The 11,004-nt window shown below is 31.8% G+C and overlaps 2 protein-coding genes across 4 annotated transcripts; one reads left to right on the top strand and one right to left on the bottom strand.

The window, feature by feature from the left end:
• Positions 1–1,137: 1,137 nt before the first annotated feature.
• Positions 1,138–5,386, bottom strand: LOC140671185 (zinc finger FYVE domain-containing protein 1). The gene is made up of 7 exons (XM_072902357.1): positions 4,554–5,386; positions 3,943–4,409; positions 3,602–3,865; positions 3,120–3,492; positions 2,767–3,025; positions 2,235–2,688; positions 1,138–2,147 (listed from the first exon to the last, which is right to left on the bottom strand). Exons 2-7 carry the CDS (start codon positions 4,403–4,405, stop codon positions 1,924–1,926), a joined length of 2,037 nt encoding a protein of 678 aa, XP_072758458.1. The 5' UTR covers positions 4,406–4,409; positions 4,554–5,386; the 3' UTR covers positions 1,138–1,923.
• A 1,037-nt stretch (positions 5,387–6,423) lies between these two features.
• On the top strand, positions 6,424–10,964 carry Rbpn-5 (Rab GTPase-binding effector protein rabaptin-5). 3 transcript variants are annotated; one of them, XR_012047618.1, is made up of 9 exons: positions 6,424–6,979; positions 7,237–7,344; positions 7,429–7,874; positions 8,042–8,538; positions 8,663–8,944; positions 9,036–9,255; positions 9,454–9,564; positions 9,645–9,869; positions 9,960–10,964. XR_012047618.1 is itself a non-coding variant. In XM_072901522.1 (8 exons), the coding sequence occupies exons 1-8, from the start codon at positions 6,934–6,936 to the stop codon at positions 9,810–9,812; spliced, it is 1,878 nt and encodes a 625-aa protein (XP_072757623.1). In that variant the 5' UTR covers positions 6,424–6,933; the 3' UTR covers positions 9,813–10,964. The 3 variants fall into 3 exon arrangements, 2 of the variants coding, with proteins under 2 accessions (XP_072757623.1, XP_072757624.1); XM_072901522.1 differs by having other exon boundaries at positions 9,645–10,964; XM_072901523.1 differs by having other exon boundaries at positions 7,429–7,862; positions 9,645–10,964.
• Positions 10,965–11,004: the final 40 nt, after the last annotated feature.

Below are 11,004 nucleotides of genomic sequence, written 5' to 3' on the forward strand. Positions count from 1 at the left end.
TATATATATATATATATATATATATATATATATATATATATATATATATATATATATATATATATATATATTTAAAAATGTAATTTTTTACCCTTGTTATATTTTCTTGAAATTTCATTTTGCATATTTTTTTAATATTGCGTTAAAAAAAAAAATATATATATATATATTTAAATAATTTATCTTAATTAAAAAATTATTCTCAGATATAAAATACATAAAAATTTATACACATATTTGATTAAATGATTACATATGCAACTATTACATGTATATAATAATCAATCTTCCATACAATTAACAAATTTCTAAACATATTGACAATATAAATTTTTCACAATATAAAACTGGAAAAACATAAGTAACGATTTGCGAAAACACAAATAGAAAGAATTTAGAAAACTAATATTTATACATTCTTTGAGAGTCTAGCAAAATATATTTAATATATTTTAATTTCATATATCTCTTTTTAGATTTGTTCGTTTTAAAAAATTACCTTTGTTCAAGATTTTACATTTTCAAAATTAGACATTTAGACATTTTGTCTTCTCGAAATTTTTTACATCTCTCTCTCTCTCTCTCTCTCTCTCTCTCTCTCTTTTTTCTTAACTTTGAGAAATTATTTTCTTATAGATATATTTTACTTAAATATATTTCTAAAAAATTAATGTACTTTCTGAATAAAAATAGTAAAAAAAAAAGTAGAGGTTTATTTTGAAAATTTACGTTTTATTTTTAGCTGTTTATTGTGTATTGTACAGAATAAAATAAATTTTATACTCTCCACTTCTGTATGAAAAAAATTCACATAATTCACGCGTTACACGCGTCCGCAATACCATAAATACAAGTCTTCAAATGCTTTATCGATATTTAACAATTGTCACAGCCACAAGATTTATATTTCTCATAGACAATATCTTCTCAAAGCCTACTATTCTTTAGAAGATTAAAAGATATTGTACATATTTACATATGTAAATCATTTATATATAATATATTATATATAATATATATATATATAATATATATATATATAATATATATATATAATATATATATATATATATACATATATATATATATATATATATATCATATGTGTTTTATATATATCTATACAACTTTTTTCACACATCTTAATTACTATATAAATTTTTAATAATACTATTTCACAGAACATTTTCATAAATATAATTTTAATCTATGTTTCTCTTTCACAGATATATAAAATTGTATTTAAAAAACATAATATACATCTTCCATAAAAGCTTTGAGGAGTTACTTTTTAAATACAATAACAATCATAATATCATGGCACAAATATACAATTCTGTACAGTTATATGTTAAAAATCATCTTGTTATCACGTTTTAATTACACAAATTAAATGAAGGTTTTCAGCTTTTCTTTAAAGGTTTTCCTCGTTTTTAAAAATTTTAATACTACCAATTCCTCGAATCATATAGAAAAAAAATTTTGTACATATCTAATATATGTTACAAATGTATAAATGTTAAAAAAAACTATTCTTAGAAACAATTTTATATATTTTTAAATAATATTTAATATTAAAACTAAAATAGTTTGTGTATTATGTTGGATAAAAATACATAATGTTTTGAATTATTATGCTAAAGAAAGTTGTATACATGTAAAAATTAAAATTTTTTTTAACAAAAAATGTTTATTGTATATTAAAAAAATCTGTCCAAAAATCTAGGGATGATTATAAATCTTTAGCCAAGTAAATCTAAGACGTATTCTATAATCACACAATAAAATCAACACATAGCTTTTGTACATTTTACAAAAGCGATTGTATGTGTGAAATAAGCGTTTATTTTATTTTGCAAACCTCCAGGATTCCTCTGAATGTGAGATCTATATTTTGGAATCCTATTTTCTGAGAATATACTTTCAGTCAATTTTCACACAGGCATTGCATACCCTAACAGGGTGTTCCCAGCCTCTATGAGGTACAGGTTTACGATGTTGCGAACATTCATGACACACTCCGCGCCCGCAAGCTCTGCAGTGATGTAAAAGAAGCGTTTCGGAAAATTTTCGCTCGCATACGCAACAACTGATAACTTCCGAATCAGGTATCCAATAAGACGGTCGAACAGAATCTTTTATGAACGCTATATAAATGGAAAATTTTATTAATTTATTCCGAAGAGAAGATATTATATTGATATAAATATCCGTAAAACAATGCTTTTACTCACATTTGGAATAACTCAAGACAGTTCCGACGACGTTGAACGTTGACACTACGTGTTCCGTCACCTTTCGTACGCCAACATCCTCGACAGGAGGCTCGAGAGAATCGTCGCTGGAATAATTAGTTTCCTTCTCGTAGCACGTGTCGCAAACTCGAACGGGCGAATACCAATTTCTGTTGGGCACGCATTTCGTTTTCGATGAGCACTGCGCGCAGAAACCCTCTCCGCAATCGCGACAATGGTGTTTGTCGTCTGTCGGACCGAACAGAATTTTGCATTGATAGCAGTATTTTATCTCGCTGTTTGGTCGCCAATATGACGGTGCCACTTGATCCGCAGCCCAGGCTTTTAGCGCCTTCGTAGGCTGCAGAGAGACATTCGTGACTGCTTCGGTGATGTATGAAACGCTATCAATAACTCGTTGCGCTGTATTTTGAGTTACTATAGAACGATTTGGCTAAAAGAGAATATAAGAGATTACTTTACGAAAGTAATACTAAAAATATAAAAATCCTCTTTCGTTCTCAATATTTACCATATTCCATACGTGCGTGATCTTTTTACGTATAGCAACATCCTCTGGATTATTCCCATACCAGTACTGTCTACTTCTATATATTTCTCCACAATGTGGACAGTTTATAACGTATCCTAACCAAGCACTTTTTGCGAAGCTGTACCAGCTATACTGAGTTTCCTCTTGATAGTGTCTGGTTACTTCAACTTCATTTCCATTTCTATAACATCTCTTGCATATGTATATCGAGTTTTCATACTGACATTGGAATTTGCACCTATTGTTGTAAAAAATATCAAAATTATTATGATAATTATATAATAATTATATAATAACAGAGCGTACAAAAATTAATATCTGAGAAAATCAACCTGGTATTACTACTGTGTGATTTTCCTTCACGAAGATGTCCCATGCTATTGTTGCATCCATTATCACAACTCAGACACTTAACGGGACAAGTAAAGTACTCGTATGGAAATAAACTGCTGGACAAATTGTCCATCTCACTAGAAAACTGATCGTTTAAACTCTTAAGCATGTTATATACTAGGTGCGGCTTTCTGGCTGAACGAACTGTCGTATTGTTCAATTCGGTCTCGATCGCGGATCTCAATCGTTCGTAATCCGTTGTATCGTTCACCATCTGCAGTCCAACATATTTGATAGAGTTGAAGGCATCAATTTCAAGATTCATTTGTGCAAATTTGGCTCTCAAGATGTCTTCTGCACTTTCCGATCCATCTACAAGGAAACCGAGACATATTATATTAGAAATGATGAAACAATTTACATTCGTAATGAAATTCTTAGTTTGAAATTACTGTAATTTTGAGAGAGTAGCAATATGTACTGTTGGTCAAAGGTATGGTGTGCCTAGTTTCGTGCAGCACTATAATACTTGGTCCAAGTATGCTCAGCGAGTTGGAGATTCCCTCTTGCTGTCCTATCTTTTGTAAAGCAGATTTGAAATGATAACTGTAAGCAGGGGACGCAGCACCCAGAAATGTGAATAAATCCCTATTCAGCCTTTCTGAGTAGATTCCATAAACCACAATATCAGATACTGCGAGTACTTTGAGTAACAATCTTGTATGTTTGTCTTCATTTGTAACATCTAAGGGCAAACAATGTTACTTGTTAAATTCAGTATAGAAAATTAATTTTATACTTGAATAACAAGATGTGTCGTACCTTGTAAACCTTCTGTATCCAAACAAATAATATTTCGAATTGGATCAAACGCTGCCCAAACACCTAATGTACAACAATCCTGCTCGTTTGATGTTTGAAATATCTCCTTGCCCTTAAAAAATACATGATTCATCGTGTGGCTTTTTCCATCACCTGTATTTCCAAATATTGAAACCACTTTCACTTTAGTGTCCTCTTTAACGTAATTCAATTTTTTCAGAAACTCTTCAGCACTGGAGACTTGCAGATTCTCCTGTCCATCCAATAACATGAAACTCTTGTTATTATTGCTGTGATATTTCGTACAAGGGTTCATCAGGGAGTTTTTGTCTGTACAAAATGGCTTGGGATTACATTCAGGCAGTTGATCAAAGTCATTTAAACTGTTGTCAAGGCTCTTCATTATAGCAGGAGCAGTCGGATCTGTCTTAAGAGGTTGCCAGGGTTTCCACACTGTATTCATAATCCTTGAAAATAAATTAAACCTTCAATTTACATTAGCCTCTTTATAATAATATTTCATGATAAAATTGATAAATATCGAAATAAAGCGAAATATATACGATCGCACAACTGCGACGTAAATATAATGTTCTCTCTCTTTCTCTCACCTGCGTGTACTAAAACAGTACAAGACTTGACAATTCAGCGAGCATCAAGCATCGTCGCTGAGAACGACGAGCAGGTGCATTAAAATAATGTAACCTAAACTCGCGAAAGATTCGCGAGAGAATTCGCGGAAATTTAGACCGTGAGTCAGGAAAATCGGCACGCACTCATAACATCGCCATTGTAGGATTGTATGTAGATTCGAATCGCCGGATTAGGATCTCGACTCAACATTGAGTCATCCGATTGAAAAATTAGACCCGACCACGCGGTACGCACATTGACAATTTTGAAACGCCCCCGAAATTATATCGTCGATCGCAATTGTCGCATTAGAGCGCTTTTCTCGGAAAAATTAATGTCTGTGTTTTGTATGAGCAGAGAACAATGTACATATATGTATATACATCACTATATAGGGTTATACAGGGTGTGCTCGAAAATCACACGAATCTCAATCTTTTGACTTGACGAAAAAAAAGCACGTGATTCAGATGTAGAGTTCATTTCTATTGCTAATATTATATATATTCTATTATTAAATTTCTCAATATTTAATAAAAGATATTTTTCCCGAAGCAAGGTAATCGAATTTGACTTTGAAAAAATCACAATTCACGAATTTATTATATTTTATGCGTGTCAAGTTATACACAATTGCAAATAATTTAAAATTGCATAAAGAAAAAAAATCGATTCTAAATTTACAAAATATAATACGTTTTAAGATGCAGTTATCTCGAACACAAGATATCGTAAATTTATGCAATCTTATCTCTTGTCTACATAAAGTGCAAAATAATAGTTGCCGCTATATGTAAACGGATACACAAACGTGTATATATAAAATGATGTCTCTTGTTTAACTGGCCTTTCCCCCGATCCTGTTATGGAGGGGGATGGTCAGGTTCGTCAGGTTTAAAATGCCTCTTATTTACCACACGGCAAACGTTGAATCCAGTGATGCCAGATTCTGGATTTTTGGTAACCGGTCCCTCTGTTCCTACGTCTATGCGATTTGGAGAGAAAATAGTGCGCAAGCGCAAATCGCGTACGCGTGACTCGCATGTGCACGCATAGGCGTAGGAGCAGAGGGACCGGACTATCAGAAATCCGAAATCTGGCATCACTGGTTGGATCGGGTTCAACATTTCAAGCGCGGTGATTGGTTACCGCGTCGCTTTTGTCGCGCGACAAGTGCTTGTGTGCAGAAACCCTAAAGCTGAATATGCCACGTGGTGGTTTGGACTTGGACGAGAAGGACAAATTCACATTCGGAATGGAAAGGATGAAGTAATAAATTTGATTGGCTATGCTATATCGCGATTATTATCATTAATAATAGATTTGTAAACACGCATTTGGTCGATATTACATTTGTCGTACGATAAGTTTTTCAAGCGCGTTGATTGATCACTAATAATATTTATTAATTAAATATTGATAATATGTAATATATATATATATATATATATATATATAATTAATGATAACATAATAATAATATTATTATTATTATATTAATATTATTATATTACTATTAATATTATATTAATATTATTATATTAATTATATTATTTTATTATATTATTCATTATATTAGTATTTATAATATTATATATTAATTATATATATGTATATATTATTTGTTATATAATATTATCAATATTTATTATATGTATTTTAATAACATTTATTTCATTAAATGTATTTTTATGATAAATTATTTTAACAAATATACAAACTGTCAAAATACGCGTGACAGTTTGACAGCTGTTAATGATATGAATATCACAGCGCTTGCGCAAAATACATTATCAACAATAGTCGATAGTCGATTCAGACGATTGAGATTAATCGATATTAATCGACGAGCGGGTAATGGCGAACTCCGTTCTGCACTTTCTCGCGAATTTTGATGTCTAAAGTCTAAAGGAGGACGAATATATTGCATTTGTGTATTTTTACGCCTCGAAACTCGAAGAGAGGAGGACGGAGAGTCGCGAATAACGAAAGTGCAATTTCGAAAGGAATAAATCTACCGATTATAAGCGGTATAATTACTTAGTGTGATACATCGCCAGAACGAATCGTCAAATCGGGCGAGGTTGATTTTGCCTCGCGATCTTCTCGCACGCGAGAATTCGACGAAACGTAATTTCCAGTTCCCAGATTCTGTTCTTGACATTAGGCTACTTGGCTCGGTGTCGTTAATGAGCTAGTAGAATCCTCGACGAATCCGGTTTCGCAGCGGCATGTCGGCGCCGTCGTTGAAGAATCACCAGTCATCCCGACAGAGTTCCGAGATACACTTCCTGACGAATTCACGGCAGTGACCTATCCTGACAAAATTACGTCTACCCGGTGCCGAGTGATCCAACGATGGAGCACCAAGACCAGGCTCAAACGGTCAAAGCGAACGGGGACGGTAGGTCATGCAGGATTGCTTTTATTTGGATTTGTTTGTTGTTCCAATCAACGGGACAATAATTACATCTCGCTCCTGCGCAAAGTAGAAAAACAAAGTGTAGAGACAAATTAAATACATTACATTATTTGGTATGCGAGAAGAAGGAAACTGTATTAGCGTTTGATAAAAACATTACTATTTGTTTGTTAATAATCATATCTTTTAAGATACAAGTTTTTCATTTTATTAATAAAGAATTATCTTTTGTATTTTAGAAAATGTGCAAGTGAAGATCGATAGATTGGAATCGGAAAATATTAAAATGCGAGAAGAATTTAATGTACAAAGGGCTAAGATGAAGGAATTGTTTCTTCAGAAAGAAGGTATATAATGCACGTACAACTTAAGTACTGAACAAACAGTTTTGCAATAATTATGCTGAGAGTTGCAATCGATAAATTTTGTAGAGGAATTAAAACGAAGATTAGAAGAAAATATGGGCCTGCAAAAGGAGAATCTAAGACTAAAAAATGAACTGGACGAAGCTAAGAGTCAACTAGTCGTCGCAGATCTTAAGATACAAAATGATATATTGGTAGAGAAGAGAAAAGCTGAAGAAGAAATAGCATCCTTACAACAGGTTATACATGAAACCGTGGAAGAATCTTCTTGTTCGAGGAAGCAGCTTGTCAGTGAAGTATCCAAGTTACAATTAGCTCTTTCCAAGCTTCAAGAAGAGAATGCGCTATTGAAAACGCAATTACCGCGCGATCCGCCAACAGATGGACCACAAATCTCATTGTCTACAGTAACTAAAACATTAGCTAGAAAAGTGGTTTCACAGTTAGGTGCTGATTCTTTATCCTTAGGTCCTGATAATTTAGAAGAAAGCATGCGGAAGGTAAAAAAATATGTACGTAAATCTAAAACAGCATGAAACATTAAATCCTTTTCATATAATCAAATTCACACATATTATATAAAAAAAATTACTGTATTATGTACCAAAATAATCACTTATATTTTTAGGAATAATAATATTTACACATTAAGATAAATAAAAATTGTATGATTTTGTAGGCACAAGAAGATGCAGAGGTTTTACGTTCATTGGTTGTACCACTTGAGGAAGAAATAAAAGCTTTAAAAGAAAAATTAAGATCAACCGATGATGAACTGCAAAAATCTAAAGAAATTTTATTAAAAAGACGGCAGCAGGAAACTGGTTCCTTTGAGCCATCGTGTGATAAGTGTGCAAAGTGTGAAGCACAATCAATCAAAGTAGATGCGAATATCCAGATTTTGGAGCAACAGTTGCTGGATTCTAAACGAATGTTGCAAGCTCAAAAGGAGGACTTGGCTTTGGAAGTCGAATTTCGAAAAGAAATGGAAGGAAAATGGAATGAAAAGAAGGAGGAGCTTAAAATCAAAGTTGCAGAGCTCACGGTTACTTCGCAGACGACGCAACAAAATTTATTAGAGTTCAAGAAAACTTTCGAACAAGTTCAGAGGAGCGTATCAGAGGAGCTTTGTAAATTGACAAGAGGTAGAGAAGAAGTACAGAGACATCTCACTGCGTAAGACAATTTCTTTGTAATAAATTTAAATTTTTAGCGATGTCTTATATGTAAATTAAAACCTATAAAAATAATTGTGCACTATTGACAAAGTTTTATTCAAAATCTGTTTGCATGTTTGCAGACTTCAAGCCGAAAATGAGAATCTAGTGGGTAAACAAAGCAAACATTCGCAACAGCTCCAAAGTGAAAGTATCAATATGCCAAATACCGTTGAGGAATTGCAATTTAGCCTTTTAAGAATGCGCGAAGATTTAATTACAGCCAAAGTAGCTCAAGAAGTAGCACAAGAGAAGGAAGAAACACTGCGATACGAAGTCACTCTTCTGAGAGAACAAATGGAGCAGGAGAGTAGAGTTAAAGAACAAGATAATTCTATATTAAAGAATGAAATAAGTGGATTAAGGTAAGATTTTCTATTAAATGACGTCAAAAATATTGATTACTTAATATTACAATTATCAGTATAAAACTTTATTGTGGTGAATGATTTGTAGAGTGCAATTAGATAAGTACATAAGAGATCATCGTATACTCGCTGATAGAGAAGAGAAACTTGATCAGTTGGAAAAAAGACTGCAAGAAATTGAAAAAGAGAAGAAAGATGCAGAATCAGCTGTAACTGAATTACAACAAAGAGTTAAAAGTCTACAGCAGGAATTAGATACTAGTGAGGCAGTACAAAAAGACTTTGTGAGATTATCACAGTCATTACAGGTAAAAGAAATAATGTAAACAGAAAAATAAGCAATGTTGACAAAGAAGAATTTATAGTAATCTATTATATTAATAAGCTTCTTTATATGTGTATACATATATATTTCATAATCTTTATATATTATATTTGTTATATATTTGAATAGAGAAAGAGTGCAAGTATAAGTAATATAATGTATTATCTTGCAAATTATACAGGTACAACTGGAAAGAATTAGACAAGCAGGTAGTGAAGTCAGATGGCAACATGAGGAGGATGTTGAAGAATGTCCTACTTGTCATACAACATTCTCAGTAACAAGGAAAAAGGTAAATTATAATAGAAATTAGATAACGTCGCTTAATAGTCTGTATAATGGAATTGACGAGATTTAATGTCTCATTCACAGTTGCATTGCCGTCACTGTGGCCATATATTTTGCCAATTTTGCCTCTCGCACGTCGTGAATAGCGGGCCGCAACAAAGACCATCCAGAGTCTGTGATGTTTGTCATACTTTATTAGTGCAAGATACTGCACCATATTTCAGCCAAGAAGCTCCGCATACACCTGACTAAATGTCTTAAAACTACGGAATTTTAAAACAGTTCAACGAGATGTGCAATATCAGTCTGGTAATTTAGCACTCACTGAAATTCATGTCTCAAGAATGTACTGATTATTAAATACCGCCTATATACAATAACTCTCTTCTGTTTTTGTAGAGAGTTAGAAAGGTTCATAGTGTAAAAATATGGGATTTAGATAAGAAATTCCTATTACCTGAGAACCGAAGTGATACAGAAAATATAGTGTAAATATAAAAAGTTATGTACACTATCTAAATAGTTACTGTAATTTAAACAAATTAAAGCTTTTGAATGTATGTGAGTTATCCAGAAAAATATCGTGAGTATTTATATATTACATTAGTTATTTATTTTAATTCTAGATATCTCAGACATTTGTATAATTGGCAAGTCTCTCCTCGAAATAGATAACTATTTTATTTTTGCATTTTACAGAATTCTCCTTATTTTTTAATGCAGAAATATTTTTACTTAATTTTACTTGCATATTTGCTTTTCTTCTTTTAACGTAACAATCAAGTTTGTAATTTTATAATCGATAAAACAAATGATTGAATTTAAAATAATTGCAAAATAGTAGTTACAAATTATTTAATTTATTATTTTAGAATTGTTATAATTAATTAAAGAATTTTATTGATGACAATATAGGCCCTGTTAGAATCTAAGATGCATTTGCACACATCTACTTTGATGCTCAAAGTTCAATCTTTGAGCATAATGTTAAATGAATTACGTGCTATCAAATGCATCTTCAATTCTTACTAATCCTATTATTGTATCGTATTGTTGTTATCCATTGAATATTAGATTATTATTATCTTTTATCATCTTTGTCTATAAATTTATTAATATAAGTTTATCTTTGTCTATAAATTATAAATTTACGGGCGAGTGCTATCGTCTTGTCGCTTGATTTGCACCAATTGTGCCTGAAGATTTTCAAGATCGATAAAACTTAAGTTTGAAACTAGTAACTGTAGATCATTTTCTGTGCAAACTTGAAGAATTCTTTTTTTCGAGATACTTTAGTTAATCCGAGGACACGTGCGCGTCCATATATAGTTTTTTAATTAATCATGTTTATTATACTTAGGAGAGTATAATGTTTGATATATAAGAAATAAACAATGTATATAAGATATTTTCAAATTTTAGATACAAAGTTTTTGACAAAGTG

The sequence above is a fragment of the Anoplolepis gracilipes genome, chromosome 11 (genome assembly GCF_047496725.1).
Source record: "Anoplolepis gracilipes chromosome 11, ASM4749672v1, whole genome shotgun sequence".
Taxonomy (NCBI): domain Eukaryota; kingdom Metazoa; phylum Arthropoda; class Insecta; order Hymenoptera; family Formicidae; genus Anoplolepis; species Anoplolepis gracilipes.

What these genes read in the sequence shown, in the direction of transcription:
- Rbpn-5 (XM_072901522.1), top strand. Translation starts at nt 6,934, where the DNA reads ATGGAGCACCAAGACCAGGCTCAAACGGTCAAAGCGAACGGGGACG. An exon ending in GTACAGAGACATCTCACTGC is followed by an intron (nt 8,539 to 8,662) that starts GTAAGACAATTT and finishes GCATGTTTGCAG; the next exon opens with ACTTCAAGCCGAAAATGAGA. An exon ending in TCTCAGTAACAAGGAAAAAG is followed by an intron (nt 9,565 to 9,644) that starts GTAAATTATAAT and finishes TCTCATTCACAG; the next exon opens with TTGCATTGCCGTCACTGTGG.
- LOC140671185 (XM_072902357.1), bottom strand. Translation starts at nt 4,405, where the DNA reads ATGAATACAGTGTGGAAACCCTGGCAACCTCTTAAGACAGATCCGACT. An exon ending in TCACGCACGTATGGAATATG is followed by an intron (nt 2,689 to 2,766) that starts GTAAATATTGAG and finishes ATTCTCTTTTAG; the next exon opens with CCAAATCGTTCTATAGTAAC. An exon ending in TGTCTTGAGTTATTCCAAAT is followed by an intron (nt 2,148 to 2,234) that starts GTGAGTAAAAGC and finishes CCATTTATATAG; the next exon opens with CGTTCATAAAAGATTCTGTT.